The sequence below is a fragment of the Rhamphochromis longiceps genome, linkage group LG3 (assembly GCF_057381845.1).
Source record: "Rhamphochromis longiceps isolate RC_006_pf linkage group LG3, R_longiceps_female_GT1.1, whole genome shotgun sequence".
NCBI lineage: Eukaryota > Metazoa > Chordata > Actinopteri > Cichliformes > Cichlidae > Rhamphochromis > Rhamphochromis longiceps.
In genome coordinates this window covers 51,688,618-51,709,199 of record NC_140559.1, presented here as the reverse complement: position 1 = coordinate 51,709,199, position 20,582 = coordinate 51,688,618, and the positions used below count along the sequence as shown (strand labels likewise).

At 41.2% G+C, this 20,582-nt stretch overlaps 1 protein-coding gene across 2 annotated transcripts in view; it reads left to right on the top strand.

Annotated features, from left to right (window-relative positions):
* Positions 1-1,664: 1,664 nt before the first annotated feature.
* The window catches only part of LOC146675169 (ADAMTS-like protein 1), a 102,992-nt gene continuing 84,074 nt past the window's right edge, over positions 1,665-20,582 (top strand). For both annotated transcript variants that reach the window (XM_085400288.1, XM_085400286.1), the window contains exon 1: positions 1,665-2,030. In XM_085400288.1, coding sequence (XP_085256414.1) covers positions 1,974-2,030 — 57 coding nt within the window. In that variant the 5' untranslated portion in view covers positions 1,665-1,973. The remainder of the gene's footprint in view (positions 2,031-20,582) is intronic.

The following is a 20,582-nucleotide window of genomic DNA, read 5'->3' as shown; positions in this document are numbered from 1 at the left end:
TGTGCTGCTCTTCGGGTACCAGGAGGGGTGGTCAGAGTTCATCGGGACGCCCTGGAGTCTTTCCTCTTTGTAAGACATGAGCAGGTAGGATTACAGTTTCAAGCAGCTATTAAGGATGATCATTTAACCCCGAGCTGGAGAAGGAAATGATTTCAACTCTCACCACAGTCTTCAGGTAAAAACCTCCCCCCACCCCTTCTCTCATTCTCCTTTGGAAGTAAACATTTACATTCTTGTGCTCGGTGTTTTAATAGAGATTAAGCTGAATTTAAGCCTGCGTGTCAGGCAGCAATTCAGGTAGCTCATACCATACATACCTGTGCTATTTTTTGCCTCTGGGGGCATTTCTTTAAAGCTCGGCTGAGGACAGATGACATTTTCTAGGAACGTTGTTATTACGGTGGCCCTGGACATCTTCAAAAGCGACAAGCGAGCCTTAATGCCCCACCACTGCGGGCTAGGCTTCAAAGGACGAGAGTGTCTCTCATTTTAATGAAGGTACGGGATCAAACGGAAGAGGAGTTGCCAGCCCGAGCCATCAATTATAAAACAAAATTCCTTCTTTGTTGAAGTGGAACACGTTGCGGCTCTTTTCTGAGTCAGTAAGAAAAAAAAGACAAAAATTTTTTTAAAATGAGGTCAAAATGCCCTCCACAGTGATTTAGCTGTTCGCCTGGTCCAACTTGAATTGTATCTGTTTGGGTTAATATACGACCCCAGGTTGGACACACATTAAGAAAGTATGTGATGTTCATGTCCAAGGATACAACAGACCAATATCAAATTCCACAAAAAATATGACCCACTTAATATGATTCATTAAAGCAATGACATGGGTCTCATCAGGCTAAACCAGAAACAACCTCAGATTTCAATCATATGCCAGCAAAGGCCAGGGCTATGAACGTCTCATTCCATCTGGTTGATCTCAGTTCTTAAGCAGTGGGAGCCTGATTTAGATAAAACTCTTCCTGACCTTAAATGGCACATGGTTGGCAGCATGGGATGCCTAACTTGAAAGGCTAATGCATTTCATACTAAAGCTGTGATAAAGGAGGCACAATCCCTAACCGGCGCACAGCCGACAGCACAAGACGTTCCAGCTTGAGCCTGTGGATCTGTGGGGTTTAAGAAAGAGGAGTGGACCTCTGTTGTGCTCTTCTACCTTCAGGATGAGTCATTTCTTTGAATAATTAAAAAGCAGCAAACATTCCAACCCCTCATGTAACAAACGAGCTGTTAGTGCTCTGCTACAATGAAGCAACCATGTGTCTAAAAAGTCTTTGTGGGTTTGAAGTTGTCCCTGAACTGAGGTCAACCTTTCCAAAACCCGTGACTGGATATGAACACGGCCTTGAAATTAGGATTAACGTTGAAAAGAAGCTGGAGTTAAAGTTTTCAGCATGAAGGTTGAGTCCCCTGTTGAATGACTGTGCGCATGATCTATTTAGTTATTGGTTTAAGTTTCAATACAAGCACTTCTGAGTACAGGTAAACAGTGAGGGGGGAAACAGCTTAGTACAAGTGATCTAATGCAAGTCATCCATTCGGTGAAAGTCAGCCATAACGCACAGCCATAAAAGCATCACTTCAGCTTTGCACGCGTCTTGCGCTGAGCTGCACATCGGCGCGTAACGACCCGGGAGTGTGTTTCTTTAAGAATGTAAGGTGGGTGAGACCCTTTTCCTGACGCACGCCTGGTATGCAAACATAAATTTAGCAGCAACGTGTTTGCCGGGGGAACAAAATATCTGGAAGCGACCGTGGACTGTCATGCTGTCTCCGTCCGCTCTTGGCTGACTTTTACCTTTTTTCCTCTCTCGCTCTCCTGGAAACTGGAGCCGGAGCGCAGCGCGGAGAGACGAGCGGACCTCTTTCTCCCCGAGTGACTGGGGCAGGCTGGGACATAGAGCGGGCGATCAGAGCCGTCTATCAACGCTTTGAAATTACTTAAGAGTTTGTTTGCGTCCGTGATGAGTGGGAGCTGTTTGTGGACGACTAGCCTGGTTCTCCTCGCTGTCTGTGCGAAGGTAAGCCGCGGTGGCGTCTTCACGCGAACAACTTATGGATCCTGTCATTTAACATGAGGGGAGAAGGCGCACCGCTCCGGTTTCAGCGCATTTAAGTCAATTTATTGGGAAGGAAATCAGACACCTGTTGCTTTCAGTTTGGCTTGCCCTCTGTTTCTAAAGGAAAAGTCAGCCTATGTAGAAACATCAGTGACCTGTCGTTTCAAATTTATTACAAGAGTGCTCTGAGGTACAGATTCATACATGGCTCATAGCTGGTGCCCATGCCTGTCAGTACTTTGCCCCCCCACCAGAAGCCAAAACTATTCATCATCTGGTGATGCTGTTTGTCTAAAGCAGCTATTGTTTGCAAGAAATGAGGCCGCTGATTGATGGGTGTAGAATATAATAAAATACACTCCACCAGGAAGTTAGCAATTAAGAAAAAGATTGATGGTGAACAAATATATCTGCTGTTTTGGAAAAAAAAAATCAATGTCCAACAATCACTACTAACATATTCGTCACATGTACATGTATTCATACAGTCCCTTTATATGTATGCATCAGTCTTGTGAGGCAGGATTGTGTAAAAGCTGATTCTTTCTGCACAGCGGGGAGTTTTAACCTGGTGCACAAAGCAGTTGTTTGGTGTGCAGACAGATTTTTTTTTTTTTTTGGGGGGGGGGGGGGGGGGGCTGTCAGCGTGTGTAAATGACCACAACAGGTGCTAATAGCACTTCAAGGTGATTTCCTGCTGAGTATGTCCACATTGTAATCAGTGACTTTCAAGCAACGAAGGAGAGCTCGGGACTTTGCAGGTCTGCAGACCTAACTGTGAGGCTACAGAGGGTTTATCCTCTGATAAATTATCCCTGTTAGATATTAACTGATTCAAATATGTTGGAATCAGCACAAACTCATACGTCAAACAGGAATGACTCTGTAATGAATGTTACTTACAACTGATTGCTTTCAGCTCGATGACCTGCCGATGGTAACGCCCAAAAAATGTCTTGGATGATGCTCACACTGACTTCTGTGTTGCAAGTGTTTGTGGTTTGATTATTTTGTGTCTCCATCACAAAACCAGACTGAAAAATGACTCAAGAGATTATTTTGCTCAAGTGGTCAGCAGATGACAAATCTTTCCATCTGCTCTAGGCCCGAGCAAGTCTGCACCGGACTCTTCAATACATGTTTAATGCAAAGCTGGTTATATGATTCTGATGAACTAATAGTGCCATATTAAAATAATGAAACTAGAAAAGAAAAAAACATCCCCTTTTTATCCTACACTGTTAACACACACCGCACAGTGACGCAGTGCCTTGCTTTGCGGGGCCAGAGGTCAACAAGTGCCTCCTCCAAGGGTCCCTGTTTTGCAGTGGCATTTTCTTTTCATGTGTGCTCGTGGGTCAAAGTTTCTGCATTACAATTTGGCAAAGGAATGAGACCGTGTTTGTGTGCTTGGCTGCTGAAAGTTGTGCGGGTGCAATTTGTGTGTGTGTGGGCCAAATGGCCTGTGGCTCCAACCCTAAATGGAATAGACCTTCCTTTGTGGGTGACATAATGACATACCTCGAGCATTTCTTGGAGGGTCTTGTTGCTTTCACTCATTTCCCCTGATTTGTGCAGAAAAGTGGAACCTTCCAGAAACACTTTTCCTGGATGGGGAATTAAACGACGGTGCGTGCATGAGGCTGTGCCCTTAAAAGACACCCTGGCATCTCTGAATGTTAGTGCCTGTAACCTGGCAGGGATATGGAGCAGAGCAAATCCTTCTCGTACGCTTTCATTTTTGTTCATTTTGGCTCTTTGTCTTTCCGCTTTGAACTCCTTAGTAGTCACTTTTGAAACACAGGGCACACGCTGACACAGATCTGTGGATTCTCAGTTCTGTTTTATCTATCTATCTATCTATCTATCTATCTATCTATCTATCTATCTATCTATCTATCTATCTATCTATCTATCTATCTATCTATCTATCTATCTATCTATCTATCTATCTATCTATCTATCTATCTATCTATCTATCTATCTATCTATCTATCTAAGTTATAGATGTTGCTGGGATCACTCTCCCATTCACAGGGAATATTAGCAGCACTTTAAAAAAAATCTGCTTTCTTCAAACACAAAATGAAGTGATTTTTTTTTCTAAATAAAGATGCAAATAAAACACAGAAACACAAAGAGCCTGTTACTGTGACAGCTCTATTGAACTGGTGAGTTTATGTGGAGTATGGCTTGTAAGAATTGATGGATATAAATCAGACTTCAGAGTGTTGGGGCTGCCACACTCACTTCACCACATGCCTTTCCTCTAATTGCTAAGCTGGAATTCAGAAGGAAATTAGCCACAAAAGCAACCGATTTTGATGTTTACTCAAGGAAATGGTCCCTCTCAGAGTCCTAATGCAGGGAGCAGAGTGCGTTGAAGTCCTCAGGATTGGGAAGCTTTGGGGCCTAATGGCAGGATTAAGTGGGGTCACGACGTGCAAACGGTCCCAAGTGAGCGTCCGTCAACAACAACATCGCTTGTTCTCTGAAATACGCTCCTCAGCTCGATCGCTTGATCATAAAGACCCCAAACTATGCAATTAGCTTTCATGAATACCTTTGTTGTGGACGCAAGTGGAATGGGAAGTGAATTAATTTCGAGAGGGATTGGGCCCTCTTGAGGAGTAAAGGAAAAAGCTTCAGAGAACATCTGGCCAGTGATGGATGGATAGAGCAAGTTTTTGGAGTGCGTTAACAAGACCAAGTGTTTTCAGTTACACTGCAAAAGCCCTCATACTCATCTCATTGTTCCCATCTGGGCTTAATCTGTGGAGTGGGACTGAGGATTGTTTAGTGTGTGTGGGTGTGCGTGGGTGTGCGTGTGTGTGTGCGCGCGCGCGTGTGTGAGCACACAGTTTCTTACAGTCCAAGGGCAAAATTCACTGGTACTCATGTTTGTATAAATTGCCAAGATACCCACAAAATGTTTCACTTTTCATGCAGCGCTATTAGTGTTCCTGGCATGGTAGCAGTGTTTCCTGTGTGTCCTACTCAGGTGTGCCAGCATGCAGCTCTTCCAGTTCTGGAAATCCAGAGAACAGACTTGCATCCCTATAAAGCCAGGCCAAAAGGAAGTAGCTTCAGAGTTTTCTCAGTGGGCCAATGAAGGAAAAGTTCTGCAGAACAGAAAAGGAGATGGCAGCTCCTGCTGGCTGTTGAATCCCTAAGAAAGCTCCTTTTCAACAGTATTTGGATAACTAAGCTTTAGTAAAGCTTATATCTCCAACATGAAATTTTTCTTTTGCCTCTTTCTGAAAATGGCAGGTTATTTTGTACTGAATGAGAATACTCTTGGAGTAAGAAAAGTTTTTGAAAAAGCTCACAATCAGAGATTTTACAAACTTGGCATGGACATAGACTGTATATAAACAAGGGACAGAGTCTCCAGATCTGACAAGGTAGTATACAAATAGCAGGGGCGGGAAGTCAGTCTATGAGAAAATGACGACGCTGTTAGTTTATGGTTTCAATTTTAGGGTCTAGTCATATTTTTTACAACATGATTCAGTGGGGTATAGTTCAGGATGCTGCTATTGACAAGTGACTACTGTGTAGGTGTCATATAAACATCTGACTTGGGATCTGGCTACAAAAAAATGAATCTGGCAAAAATCAGAATACTCAAGATGAGGCTTCAAGATGAAAACCAATGTGTGACATCACTGGCACGAGTAAAAATCCGAAATTAGGTTCTGAGAGGAATTTTATCAAAGACAACTTTTATTGTTCCTTGCAATCCAAGTCATGAATGGAAAGTAAACAAAATCTGACTTTAATTTCTATTCAGAGGAATATTTGGAAATTCATGGAAACTGTCTAAGGTTGTCCGAAAAAGCATAATAGAGACCTCAAAGTTTCGTGGAGAACTGAATATTTCGACTGGGGCATTCATGCTCTGTTTAAAGTATCTGTGGGAGTGCCTACCATAAAAAAAAAAAAAAAAACTAATTTCAGTATTAATTTAGAAAGAATTAACATGGAATTGGTCAAAGCTTTGATGCATTCAGGTCAGCTTAAGAAATCTCTAATTTGCTTTCTTGCTGAGAAATCTAGCTATATTGCTAATAATTAAACTTTCAGGTTAGCAGGAAATTAGCTTAGCTTAGTTTAAAGATTGCAAGCCAGGAAACAGCTAGTCATATTTTGTCCAGGACTAATAAATTCTGCCATCAAAATCCTTTAAAGCTCACTCAGTAATAGTCTTATCTTATTTATTTAGCTGTATAAAAATGAAAGTGTAAAAATCCAAGCTAAGCTAACCGCTCCCATTCTTTGTTTTGCATTTACAGTACAGAACTTCTGTGAATCTTCTCCAACTCTGCGCAAGAATGTGAATTGGCAGATTTTCAAGAATGGCAAACTACTGCTTTCACATCAGGAGTTGATAAAAGAAAAGATGGAGAAAGGAAAATATGGCTTTTTTGCTGTTTTCCCTCCAAAATCTTGCAGCACTTGATTGTGTTGTTTACCTTTTGATTGCTTGATGCTGAGCTCTAATAACAAGGTGTGATTGAGTGCTCAAATTGGGCTGTGCCAGCAAATGGCATAACTCTCTGGAATTGTGTTGCACGCTGCTGTGCCAAAGTGCATACAACAGGACATGTTGTTCAGACTACATTATGAAAAAGCATAATGAGATCTTGTGGTTTCATCTGCTTCTAAAAATCCTGCACAGTGCAGAACTCTGATTTAAAGTCATGGCGCTGTCATGCTTTGATAAAAAGCTGCCAGTAGATGGCAACATTACAGCAGATGGACCTTCTTTGTCCACTTCAGCAGTTATATCCTCTGTGGCTCCCACGCCCATTTGGGATAGTTGAGCCTTATGGTGATTTTGCAGGTGGCTGCCCTCTATCCCCTTCTGTTTCCTCTGGAGCCCCATGTGAATGTATTTGTTCCTTCATCATGAGGTTTATTTGTCATTGCCAAGCTTGAAAGCCGAGCCTCTGGCATTCTCTTCCTCTGATGAAACATCTTCGGCTCCATCTGTAGTAAACCCACGTCCCCTCCATCAGCGTGATTGAGCGTTGTTGTTTTATCCTGTTGTGTGTTCCTGGACGCCAGCGCAAACTTCATTTGCAGCAGCCGAGACCGTCCGTGCATCATCTGGCCTGCACATTTTTCACATGCAGCTGATCACAAAAGCCGAAGCAGAAGCTTGCAGCCGAGCAGCTCGGCTCAGCCTTGCCTCGAGCACATGCATCGAGCCCCGTCTGTTCTGCTTTGCCCCGGCCTTGACCTCAGACACAGCCCCGGGGTGGGATTGCAGCAGGAGTGCCGGGGAGTGGTGCTAACGAGAGGGGAGAAGCAGCACTCGAATCCCTCTCATGATGCCTAATTAGAAGGGAGGCACAGGTAGGAGGTGTGAGCATGGGTTTGAGAGTTGAAGCAGTGGTGGGGAGGACTGTCAGGAGAGAGATAGACATTAGAAAGGGGGGAGGGTTACAGAGGCAAAAAGGTCAAGAATGGGAAGATGAGAAAAACAATAGAAATTTTAGTGAGTAGAACGCCAAAGGGGGAAAAAACGTGTTGCCATACAGGTCAAAGCCAAAGCCTACACCAGATCACCAGAAAAAAACAGAATCGTCAAGGAAAGCAGGGTCTAACAAAAAATGCTGTAAAATAAAACAAAACTGTCACAGACTTGGAGGCATCGAGGTGGAAGGTGACTGGCATGCTAGAAGATACATAGAAGTTTAATATTAATGGAGTGATACTGATGTAGATTTAATCGATAGCAAGTAGAGAAAGGGACACACACACAGACATGCAGATGTCTGACGAAATGGGGGAGGGGGGGGGGGGGGAGTGTGTTATTGATGGAGTGAGACAGGAAGAGTTGCATGAAGCATGCACGGAGAGCAAAAGGCCAAACAGCAATGATGTAGTATAACAAAGCTACCAGCATAAAAGTGGGAAAGGAAAACATAAATATTAAAGATCTAAGATGCAGCAACTCCTGATCTACCGAGTGGCCGACTAGCCTGAAAAACAAAGAGTAAACCAGTTATCTTAGCTTAACTCGCTCACTTTTGGGAGGAGGGAAAAGGGAGACTGCATACGAGTGTGAGAAATGTTAGCAGTAAGGGGAAAAGAATGAGTGGACAGCTAAATCCAGTGGAAACATGATGGACTTAAGGTCTGCAGCGCTGCTGTCTGACAGGGTCTCCACGGCTGGCTACGGTGAATGTTTGTGAAGCTAATGATGCTTCCTGGGGTTCTCACATCTGTTTCCCCCCCTGGCCACATGTGCTTTGAGTAAACGCTGGGCGGCTACGACTAAACACTAGAGACCCCATTACAAATGATGTGCTATTAGGATTACAATGCATACGTCCACAGAAGCAGCTTGATGAGCATGTAATCATCCATAGTGCGCTTGTGGGTCTTTGTGTAGATGCGCATGCATTTGTGTCATACGTTCAGCTAAAAATGAGACACATATACAATAAAAGTCATTCATTACAACTTAATATTCCTCAATTTTTATAGCATTTATGGCACCATGCTATTCCATGTTAGCTTCTAGCTTTTAGTGCATTGCTTCTAGAGTTTATTTTTTCCTTGTTATATATGAACTGAAAAACACACAGAAGGATTTTGATGTGTCTGTGAAGGTTCTCAGTCAAGGATCAAGGATTTTGATGGTTTTTGGATAATCTTTTGGATAAAAACTGAGTAAAATGTGACTTTTAAGGCTAAAAGCTTATATATTACTAGCTTAAGCTGGTAAAAAAAAATAAACGTAATGTTTATGTATAAATATAAGTTAAAAAGGAAACCGTACATTTGAAAAAAGCACATTTTACCCAAAGGTTTTAAGGTGTCGGTGTGTGCAGTCTTGTGACTTTTGTGACCATTGGAGCCAAAAGGCCATCCAAATTCCTCGTTCCCAGGCTTCTGCAGGGATTACCTATGCCACAGTGCCCTCTACAAAATGCGCTCACACTCGCACACATGCACACAGAAACACACACAAATCATGCTGGGGTGAACAGTCACACATCGCAGATGTTGTGACTGTGGCTTATAGCCCCTATAAAGAGGCCTAGGTCTGCCCTCTGAGAACCTCCCACCTGGGAAATCTGTGTGGTCTTGGCGCATGTGTCCATCGTGAGTGTGTTTACACGCTGTTGCTAAGAGTCTGAATGGTTGAAGTGTCTGTCAAGCTCAGGAGTTTAAGAACAGTTTAGGCGGAGCATTTTTCATATTTGTTATAAACATGCAATATTGAGTTTAAGTCATACTGTTGGATATCAGGCTAAAGCGTTAACCAAAGAATGAACTCATTACTACGAACTTTGAGTTCACCAGCCACCAGATTTCAGATGACGTTTGTCTCCTCCCAGTGTTACATTTGACATGTTACTGGGGATTTTTGTCCCAGCATACCTCTGTGTGGTGACATCATCCATGCTGGGATCTCAGTGGGGCAACTTGTACCTTGAGCAAAAATGCAGTCTCACATACCCCTGTCTTGTTTGCATCTGTCATCCTCTCAGCACTCCCCCTGCCTCCCTGATGACAGGTATGCAGCTTGAAAAGCATTTGGCAACCATGACCTGGAAAAGTGCACATTTGACATTGAACATGTCATTCAGCCTTCATTCTCCCCACTCCTCCTTCACCTCGGCAGGGCATAACTCTAAGTCTTTCGCGTTATCGGCACAGCTTCTTCTCTCATCTCAACATGAATTGCTTCATAGCTGGAATAGTTGGGATTGTGGTGACCAGGTGGCCTGTGAAGCCATGTAGATGATATGAGAAATACTGGTCTCAGCTCAATGCGAAGGAATCTGTGAGTTCAGATATTTTAAGCTGAATGCAGATATGAGACAGATGGATTGATGGACAATCGGGGGCACAGGCAGGAAGTTTGTAAAGTACCTGATAGGAAAGTTCAGGTGAAACCGGTATGTCTTTCTTCATGTTGATTGTGCTGCTGAGAGTTATTGACAAGGCGTCTCAACACACTCTGGAGCTGTAAGTCTGGAAGAAACCTGATAAATGACATCAACGTTTCAAAAACATGAGCCATTAAAGTATTTGCTGAAATGAAAAGATAAACTGTCTCTTAAAAGAAGGATAACTGACAGTAAATTTCACCGGTTATTGAATGTAATAATTACAACAGTTAGAGGCCTGAAGATGTAAAACTCTACAGTATTTGGGGAAAAAACACATTGAAGAAATGTCAGATCACAGTTTAAATAACAGCTGTCGACTGAAATCGTACCTACTCTTAAACTAATCGATTAGTCATGGCGTGGTGGGAGTGGGAGGCAGCTTTATCTCTACATTAATGAAATTTGCCACAGACCATGGAGTGCACTCTGTGGCTCCGAGCCTTATTAGGTTAAATTAATTTAAATTGATATAAATCACTAATATTTACCCATATTAAATAATTGTAACTATTTAAAATTATTAAATGATTAGATCATGTAATCTAATTTTGGAGAAGACTGCAATGCACCAGCCCATTTCTTATGATCTCTGAAAATACCAAAAGTTTCAACATAAGAACTACACCAAACACCTTTTGTGAGCAATATATTCCAATCATGCTTTACTTTTTTCTAATTTTTTTGATGTGAGAGGAGGCTGCAGCCTCCTAGCTGCAGCTACTGACAGATGCTGGAGCCACTGAAGCTGTAAAAAAAGGGGATTATTATAGCACATGCATACTAAAATCTGTTAAGTGTGCATGATTTCAGTTAAATGCTCAAGCTATAAACATGAAAGTTGGTGAAAAAAAAGAAATAAAGAACCTACTGTTTTTATATGGTATGCCATGTTGGTTGTTGAGCTGCTGTAGTCAGATTTCTCAGACTTCTAATGCAGCCACTCCAAGAAACATCTACATACTTAATTTGGCTGACAATAGATATACTGTAGCTTCAGTTTGAGATATTTCTGAATTAGGGTTTTATGGTTTTGATTGGAACAAAATAACGTTCTGTAACTGGAAGGGACAAAACACCATGAGTTTAGCTGTTTTAGTTCAATTCTCTTCTGTTCACTGGGGCTTGTTTTACAAAAACCCTATGCAGGGAATACCCCATTAACCTCCTAAGACCTGAACTCTTCCACGGCATGCATTTTTAATTTCTCTTTGATATTTGGGCTGATTGGGTCCTGATACATCTGATGAATGTAAAAACAAATTCCCAGATTTTTTTTTTTTTACCTAATTTTTGTTCCTAAGAAAAATAAGAGCCACATATGAGGATATTCATTTAAATTTCGATAGAACAGTAGCAGTATAATGTCCTCGTAAGTGGATATCAGGCCCTTGTAGAGCAGAATTGAGTATTTTGGTCTAAATAACCCAAAATGTGATGTCAACATATGTGGACACCAAGTCCTAGGAGGTTAATATTTGTTTGGTTAGCCTATCAACTAAAACATTTGACCAACTGATTCGGACTAGTAATTAGCTAGAATTTTATTTGTTTACTGACTCAAAAAAGCATGAGTGGTGAGCGTCTCCTGCATCTTAGTGAACTGCTGGGACGTCCTCTCCTTTTTGCACTGAAAAAGTTTCAAGCTAGCTTTTAGGGACAGAGCCAGGTGTAGCATCCAATAAGACATCTTTTTTTAGAGCCAGAACATCATTGGAGCTGTAAGTAGAGAAATTGCTTTTTGGTAAATTTTAATTGGGGTCTATTCCAGTATTCACTGGGCAAGCACTTCTGCCTTGCTTGCCCTTGCAATATTTTCTCTATCCTACCCTGACTTGGTTTTATGGCTAAAGACCATAATAAGGATCCATTATTTTACTTGTTTTACATGTAAATTATCTTATTGTAGGTCAAAAAGTTTTACTTCAAGTAGGAGCTCAGTAAAATCAGCTATTCTTCTCACTAACCCCAAGAAAAAGCCACGATTCTTTTGATAAAACAGCTGCTGTTTTAAATGACTGCAGGGATACGTCTTTCTGTTCATGTGTCAGACTCAGTATTTCATCCAATATTTAGTCCAGGTGCACACTGCATGAGCTTAATGGATTTTGATAAAACACCAGGAAATCATGCCATTAAAATGTTGAATAATGGGGCATTATGCCCGTAGTGAGCGTTAATGTTGACTTATTTCGTTAATGGAAGATGGAATTAGGGAGAGGCTTTCTGAAGTCTGACTGACAAAGAGATGGCTTGTTGTTTTAACTTAAAAAAAAGGGCTGGCTTTGCTTGTAAAGAGCGAGCAAGATCCACTCATGTGTTTCGTCTTAGTCATCAGCTGAACCAAACTGATGAAACTGATGATGATTGGCAGGAGGGCGCAGCAGGAATGCGACTACAGCTCTTTGCACAACAGGTACAAACTGTTCCATCATCATGAGAAAGTAATCGTTACGGGCAAATCATTACATGATCAGAGGAAACCAAATCTGTGCCAAATATGCACAGTATGAATGTTTGATAGACACAGAACGACAGTTTTTTAGATAGGATTACTTAGGTCAGAGCGATTCATGGTATAATTAGAAGTTTTACTTGGGAGTTAAGTTTACAATCCCCAAACATTTCCGGCACATTTTTATTGTGACTCTATCTGGAAGCAGCTGTAATTAAAGAAAGGCTTATCAACATGTTTTAAATGTGCATGAACTTTCACTTGCTTAAAGAAAAAGCACATCCTAATCTCTTAAACAACATCAGGAACATCTTAGTGATATAAAGAAATAATTTACCGGCTCATTTTCACTAGAAAAACATTTTGATGACGTGGAAAACTCTCAGTACTGCATTTTCCACAGTTTATCTCAGATGTCATATATGACGTTACAGATAACTTTAGTAAATGTAAATGTATTATAATTATTACCGCTGCCCTGTAGTGGGCATATCACAGGACTTGTTGGGAAAAGGGAAGAATAAATCAAAAGAAAAGAAAAATGAAATACACGTCCCTGCTTCAGTTTTGGTCTGAGAACAGTAGAATCATTCTTATGAACAAGTACTGCTTTTCCAGACTTTTGATCCATTTTTTTAGTGGTTGACGTTGCATTTTAATAATATAATATAATTTTTTTTACAGTGCAGCCAAACCAATACAAATAATTCTCCTTTAGTCAGTAAAAAACTGCAGATGCAGCAATGTCATGCTGCACGTGGCATCTCTCGTCCAAAGTATATAAAATTACTGTTATTTTGTTTGTAGATGCATGTTTGGGGAATAACTGTAGCTACAGCTAGTCCCAATGACAAATTCAATAAGTTTCTGTGTCTGCCTCCCAATAAAATCAACATCATTTATCACTACAATGAAACTGCATTAATGCAAACGTGCATTGTTCCTCTGCCAAGACAAGAGCCAGGCCATTCGTCTGTCTGTCAGTTTGTTTATGGTCTGTCTGTCAGCAAGATTATACAAAAGCTGAATTTAATGAGACACAGTGGAGAGGTGGAGCACGAAGAAAGAAACATTTAAAACATTCATTTTTGATGAAGATAATTTTTTCAATTTGCAAACTAGGGCAATGACTTTGCTGATGTTTTATTTTAGTGCCTTGTTGGTTGTGTAAATCCTTGCACTTTGAACCCTGTGCAGTAATGGATAAACAAGGTTTAGCACATATGTTAACTGCACATCGATTAAATATAAGCATCACAACAGACTGATTGCAGCCTTCTGCTTGCAATGCAAATGCTGCAATCTTGAAGTCTTCAAACCAGAATTAAGTCGTCTTTATATAAAGAGCACAAATGATAGCGTGTGTTACTCGGTGATTATGTACTCTAAACGGCTTGCCTGTGAGATTGACGTTTCTCAGCGTTTTTAGCGTTTGACTTGAGCACTCAAGACAAATGGGCCTCGACTTAAAACTTCCACGGTGAAAAATTGGATAATGTAGCTGGAATAAATCTCCAAAATAGGGAGAGCCTGTTTTCCCCATAGCACACAACATGTTAATCAGGAGCCAACTGTGCAGCAGTTGGACAATCAATCAGCTCGGCATTTTGTCTTATTCCATTATATTAACACCTGAATGGAACTGGCAAAGAGGCTTTTTGCTTAACAAGTTTGGAATTTATTGCCGAAAGCTTACAAAAATGCCACTCTCTGCCTTCATATTTAATGATGCCTGCTCGACCAATTTTAATATTACAGTATGTGGTTGCAATTGCAGTGGCTTAATCTATTTTATGTTGGATATTTTTGCAGGAAAATATTTTCCTTATAAACCAGACTGAGCTTGCAGACCGCTAATTTATACAACAGATGTGGAATTGGGCAAAGCTAACAAAACATTTAGGTTTACAGACCTCTTTGATATTTAAAGACAGCTACTCAAGGGTTGCAGTATACTACAGTAAAGCTGTTTAACTGAGCCTAAAAGATTAATTTGTAGAACTGCTTGTAAATCAAAGCATGTATAGCAAAGGTGTGAAATTACTTTTTGCATGCAGCACCAACTGTAGCTGCTGTTGCGTGCAGGTGCGTCCGTGCAGAAACTGTGCCTCGAGCCGCTGCCGAGGATGCAGGTTCGTGTTTAACAGCGTGTGCCAAAACTGTCTCGCCTGTCGCTTTTAACTTTTATCTGTGCAACCATGTGTGTCTGTAATGCAACCTTAGGTGAGTCTTGCTCCAACATGCCATTATCTTGCTTTTGAGTTGCTCTGGCGTAAAAAAAATATATATACATACGAGTGCAAAGATGCGTGTCTGTCTTTTAATTTATCTTTTAATTTCCTTGACATATTGAATTTATGTATGTGTTTCGTTCATTAGACGAGGCAAGCAAATCTTTTAAGACATATATTTACATCATCTTGGAAACATTTTCTTTTGCTTTACTTCTTGTATCATTAAAGCGTTCCTCCACACTGCGGGACATCTCAGCTTGGCCGTGTGTGCTTGCTGACGGACTCACTTAACTCCTGCTGAGCTCTGCTCCAGGGTCTTGGGGACGTGGGAGGGGTTGATCCACAGCCTCTCCCTTTTCCTGGCTCTAACCTACTTTAGCTTCCAGGCTTCCTGCTCCTCACAGGTCACACTCTGAGTACTGGTGTGCAAGAGGAGACGGATGACCAGAGTATGAACGTGTTTAAGTCATAAGCCTGTTTAAGTGCTCAGGAGAGACCCCACCTTGTTCCTCTGCAGTGTCATGCAAACTGAAAGTGTCACTGATGGCAGCGTAATTTCCTCTATCAGAGAGAGAGACAATTATATAAATATAGAAGTCGTAAAGGGTGGATATTTTTCTTTCTGCAACAATCCAGGTTGCTGCAGAGGCTTATCCAGTTAGTTCCCTGATTTGACATTGCAAATGAACCCACTAATGACATACACACATGCACAGGACAGCAAACCTCCCATGTTTGTGATTGCCATTCAGTCCCTGACTTGTCAAAGTCTCTTTTGGTCAGACTGTTAGATCCAGCTGTGCAAGTCAACAGTTCTTATTATACAGAAGAAGCCAGCTTGGCTCACAGGCCCTCTGTGAACTTGCATGCCCCAGTTATCTGGATGACGCAAGTGAATCAGGGCAGATCCACCACTTGTGTCTCATTAATATCAGGCACACCCAGCTGTTGTCATAGTGCTGCTGTGTACAAGACCTTTTATGCTTCCATCTTTTCCTCTGTCTTCAGTAAATCGAGCAACAGTTTTCTGTCCCGCTCATTGTTTATTATCGTTCTTTATTACACTTTCAGGGTGGAAAAAACAGAAATAGTTACAAAAAGTTATACATGGTGTTAAACATGGCTAGTAATGTGAACAAAGAGTAGCTAACAGGTTTTGAGTGATAACAGTTTAAATATACAGAAACCAGAACCTGAAAATATCACAGCTTATGGTGCCAAATTCACTCTACAGTTTATTAAAGGTTTTTTTCACATTAGATGGAAAACATCTTATTACCATTAGATTTAAGGTCTTCAGCCAAGAAAATGTAACCACTAAATATGAGTTTTAAAAGAGTTTTGTCACTATAAATGGCCCATTAATTTTTCTGTTGATGATAGAAGTGGAAAGGAATACAGAGGGTGTTTGTTTCCCCAGAGGCAAAAGATGAGCTCAGTCTTCAGAGTAGGGTTTTAGTTAGGCTTCAACCTGTAAACTGTACATAAAAGATGGACACAGGCATTATGTAATCACCCAGTGGGCTGTGATAGCCCAGTGGAAGTCTTAGATTTATTATTATAGCTGTTCCCCTGATGTTTCTTGGAGTCAGAAGTAACCCTAAATGCATCAAAGGGTTGATTTTTCTGTTTTCTTAACTAATGCTTATTAGCTCCATTCACAAGGTACATCTATGCACTGCACAGATGTGTTGCACTGACACTTATACCTGTATGTTAAGTAATGTTCAAAAGCTAGAAAACCATTCCCTAAAAGTGGTGCACAGACTTGCTGTATTATTTGTCCAGTTCATTGACTTCAATTAGCTCAAGTGGCACCAAGCAAACAGCTAGTGATGGAGTCGGCTCTCATCTGGCTATCAAAGAGGCCAAACCTTTTTTTTCTTGGATGCTAACATTGTTTTCGGCATGTTGTCTTGGTTTGTCTCAGCTGTTCTGTGAGGTAAGGCTTCCTGTTTAGTTTTGAGCTCCTCTGGCTGAAGGACCGATGAACTTATACCATGGTGTGCATCTGCTGTCTGTCTGTCCAGGTAAAATTAGCAAGAATTGCTACTCCTTTGAGAGTATTTATCACAATGTAATTGGACTAATACACAACAACCCAACTTCACAGAAGTTTGCCCAAGGTCACATCTGTCATTTTAAGGTCCACAACCCTTAACTCGTGCTTCTGATGATCAGTGAATGGGATGAGGTACTATGTCATGGAAGTTCTAGTTAGTTGGATGAATTTAGACAATATGAAGATGAAACTAGCTAAGCTGAGATACTCGCAGAGAGCTGCGAGGTCCTACTTATGGTGCAACAATGCAAGCACCTAATTTCACTTCCAAAAAAGGGCTGGGCCGCAGGGGATTATTGTTTTACCACAGTATGCGAATATGATTTCTCACATGCATGCCAGTAATTAGTTGAGTTTTCTTTCATTTTTCTTCTAAATGTTGTTTTGACAAACGAGTTGTATTATTGCTGAGAGAATTAACACTGATTGAAGATCAGTTTTTACAGTGTATGTAAATCTCATGGCAGCTGCCATCTCTAACAGCCTCAAAGTTATTAACACAGAAACCGAAATGGAAAAAAGAAATGAAACACATTTTCCTTAATAATCACTCTATCTCAAAATGCTGCCTTCACTCACGACACACTCCACCAGCCCTGCACATGTCTTTACTTTGCTGTCCTTTCCACGACCCATAATTCCCTTCTTCCTGCCCACCTAACTCTTAAAGATTAACAGAGTGCTCACTACCTGTCCACCTGCTAGAGGCATCACATTTACGGGCATCACAGTAATCTCAAGGGTCCAGTTGGTCTTTTAATCCTTGGAAACAGAAACAGAGAACCCAGTCAAGGTCAGGCTGTTCAATTTCCAGGGGGATCTCTTATTGAAACTTCCATTGTTCAGTCTGGGAGGCCATCTGTACCAATATCACTGTTTAATGTGCCAAATGCGACTTATGTGGATATTGTTTTCTTAGTGTTACTAAGATGTTACATGATTTCACCTTGATTAAATCTAACCAACTTTTTTTCTCAAGAGCAAAAGGCACAGAAAGGCTGGCCTGTGCACTGATTTGCAGCAGCGAAGGTTTTTGTAGAGTTCATGCCCTCATCGCTGAGCATGCGGGCGTGTTTGGTAGCGGCACAAGATTACCATAAAGCTACGCTTGAGGCTTTTATTGGCTTCATCTTCCCAGTCTTGACTTGAGATATGCCCTCGGGATCTATCAGTGTCACCTGGATATCTGTAGCCAATGTGAAACCCGCAGAATCTGAAGCCATCTCTGTTACATGCACCGACAACAATGGAAGGGTGACTTGGACCACATTTTGAAGGTTTTGGTTGCAGAAGCAATTTTGGAGCTATCAGATTGAAACTCAAGATGCCAGAGCAAGTCAGTTCTGTCAGGAATTTCTAAGATGGGTGTGCTTCTATTGAAGACTACTTTCTAAATGTAAGGAGAAAAAAGATTCCCTTTCACGGTCACATAGTTTATATCGAAGATGCCACTATGGGGTTGTAGAGTCTCAGATTTCTCCAGTGTTTAAAGAGCTCCTAGGTTGTCCATAACAAAAGCAACTGAGGCATTTAGGCGGCCTGAATATCTTTGATAAGGAACATTGTATTATATTTCCATAAGTAGATGACTTGTTAGGTCGGATTGTAATACTATTCCATCCATTTTAGAGGCCCTCTTATCTGTTCTGCCACTATGCACTGTCCAAAACTCAATAGACCCTCTGATTTCCAGTTTTTAACCATCTGGCAGCTCCAACTCCCAGATGCACATTTATACTGTACTTTATTAGCTTGGGATTTTCCACTTCTGAGTTAATGTAGGTAACACAGGCTAAACTAAATGATTCATGTGATACCCTCCTGTCTTCGTGTGTGTTAGCGCTGTAAGTTGAGCATGATGAATCTCTCAGAAATAGGATTTTCCCTCACGATTAAGGGTGCGCAGTGTGCCGAGGCATCGCGCACTCATGTCATACCTGTTTCTTCCGACATTAAACCTTGATTCAGTGCCTCGGCCTGTGTAGATTTCGGCGAGAAGCGGCTGCTCTTGCGTTTCGTGCCACCAGAGATTTTCTTCTCACTTTGAAAAAATAACCTAAAAAATAACATTTCTTACACAAACTGAAGCCACAGCCAGCTGGTTTTAAGAGACAAATCCCACATCTTGCAGGGTGAAACTTGCTACCCTTCTCTAGCAAGCCTGTCAAGTCTGTCCTATTTAGACTGGAACTAAAGTCCCTCTTTGGGGAAGGCAGCAGCACTGGATAATATGATGGAAGAGAAAAACTGCTCATATGTGTGCCATCTGACAAGAACCTGTAGCTTTGCCCCATATTTGCAATGGGACAAAATAAAAATTTCTTATCTAAAATGATGTTTTTGTCCTCTGTGAGTTTGGCTAATGCTTTTTCTAAAAGGGAAATACTGGGAGAGGCGTTCAGTGTTCTTCAGCGGACTTGTTCTGTATAACTGTGCCCGGCAGTGCCAAACCCTACTCCCTGCAGAGATGACCCTGGGCACACGCTCCAGCTGTGCAAACACAGCCGCATTGCTGAGCACACACTTACATTCTGGCTGAGCCAAATCCAATTATTTGCCTTGCCTTGAACCTCTTTTTTCTTCTTTCATTTCAGTAGTGCATATTCAGCTGCCTTCCGCAGTGCACACGAGCTGAACTGCCAGGCTGAACAAGGCTGACAAATGTGCTACTGTGGGTACTTTTTTGCTATATTTCTCTCATGTGAACATACCCCTGCTTGTCAGTTTAATTTCTCAGCCTTTTCCTCATTTCTCTCCCCAAGCGTTTGGCATGACAGTAGGTATCCATTTCTTTTGAAGGAGCACCACCAAAGTCAACAGGGAGGGGATGTGAGCCGCTCGACCATCAGTCAGCTGACACTGACGGAGGGCAAAAAAAAGAAAAAAATGTTTATGTCAGAAGAGTCCATCCCATATGAAAATCTAAGCACACAGTTATGTTACCTCAAGTGGCCTTTGTTGCTTCAGTTTGACCTACTCCCTAAAGGACTCACAGTTTATGAGGATATCCCAAACAGCAATGATTTAAACATAGCAACTGGAAATAAGCAAAACTTTACTGGACCGTATGGGGGTGTTTCTACTCCCCCGCCGAGCCAGAACCGTTATGTTTGATTGTACAAAACTAAATCCTGCTTCTTCTCAAGCAATGGTGAAGTGATGCCCGGGACCTATAACTTTAACTTCAGTCTTTGAACACAGTATCATGTGTGGGCCTATCCATTTCACCCTAAAAGGAGCTCTTTTTAGCACCTGTTTTAGCTGTGATGACTGTTTTTAACCTGTAGACCTGATGTTAGCATAAATAGCTAGTAATAGTTGATGCTATATAGCTAAATGTCAACAGCTGGTGTTTTTAGCCCACCAAAGAAATTAACTTCAGCTTAAAATGAAAAACCTTTCCATATAATATACTGTATATTATATGGAAAATAAAGGTCTGGACAAATAAAAGCTGTGCAAATATTTAGTGTATTAAAATATTGTTTGGGACTCACCTATTCTCAGTGCAACTATTCACACCATTCACATAAAGCGGTATTTATTTTTTTGAACCAAGCTCTATTTTTTCTTTTTACATTTTTTTGGATCCTAATAAAGAAATCTGACCAATCAGACCGTAGAATTTGGTAACAAGTGCTCTTGTGGCTCAAAACGTGCACGGTACCGAATATATAAATAGTAAAATAGTATTATTTTGCCTCAGAAACTCAGCTAGACGCTGCTCCGGCTCTCTGAAACGATTTCTCTGCCTCCTCAGACATAGTCCCAACTCCGTATCTGAAAAATTCTGAATCTCATTTCAATTTTTCGCAACATGTTCATTGGGTAATTAGCTAATATATAATAATA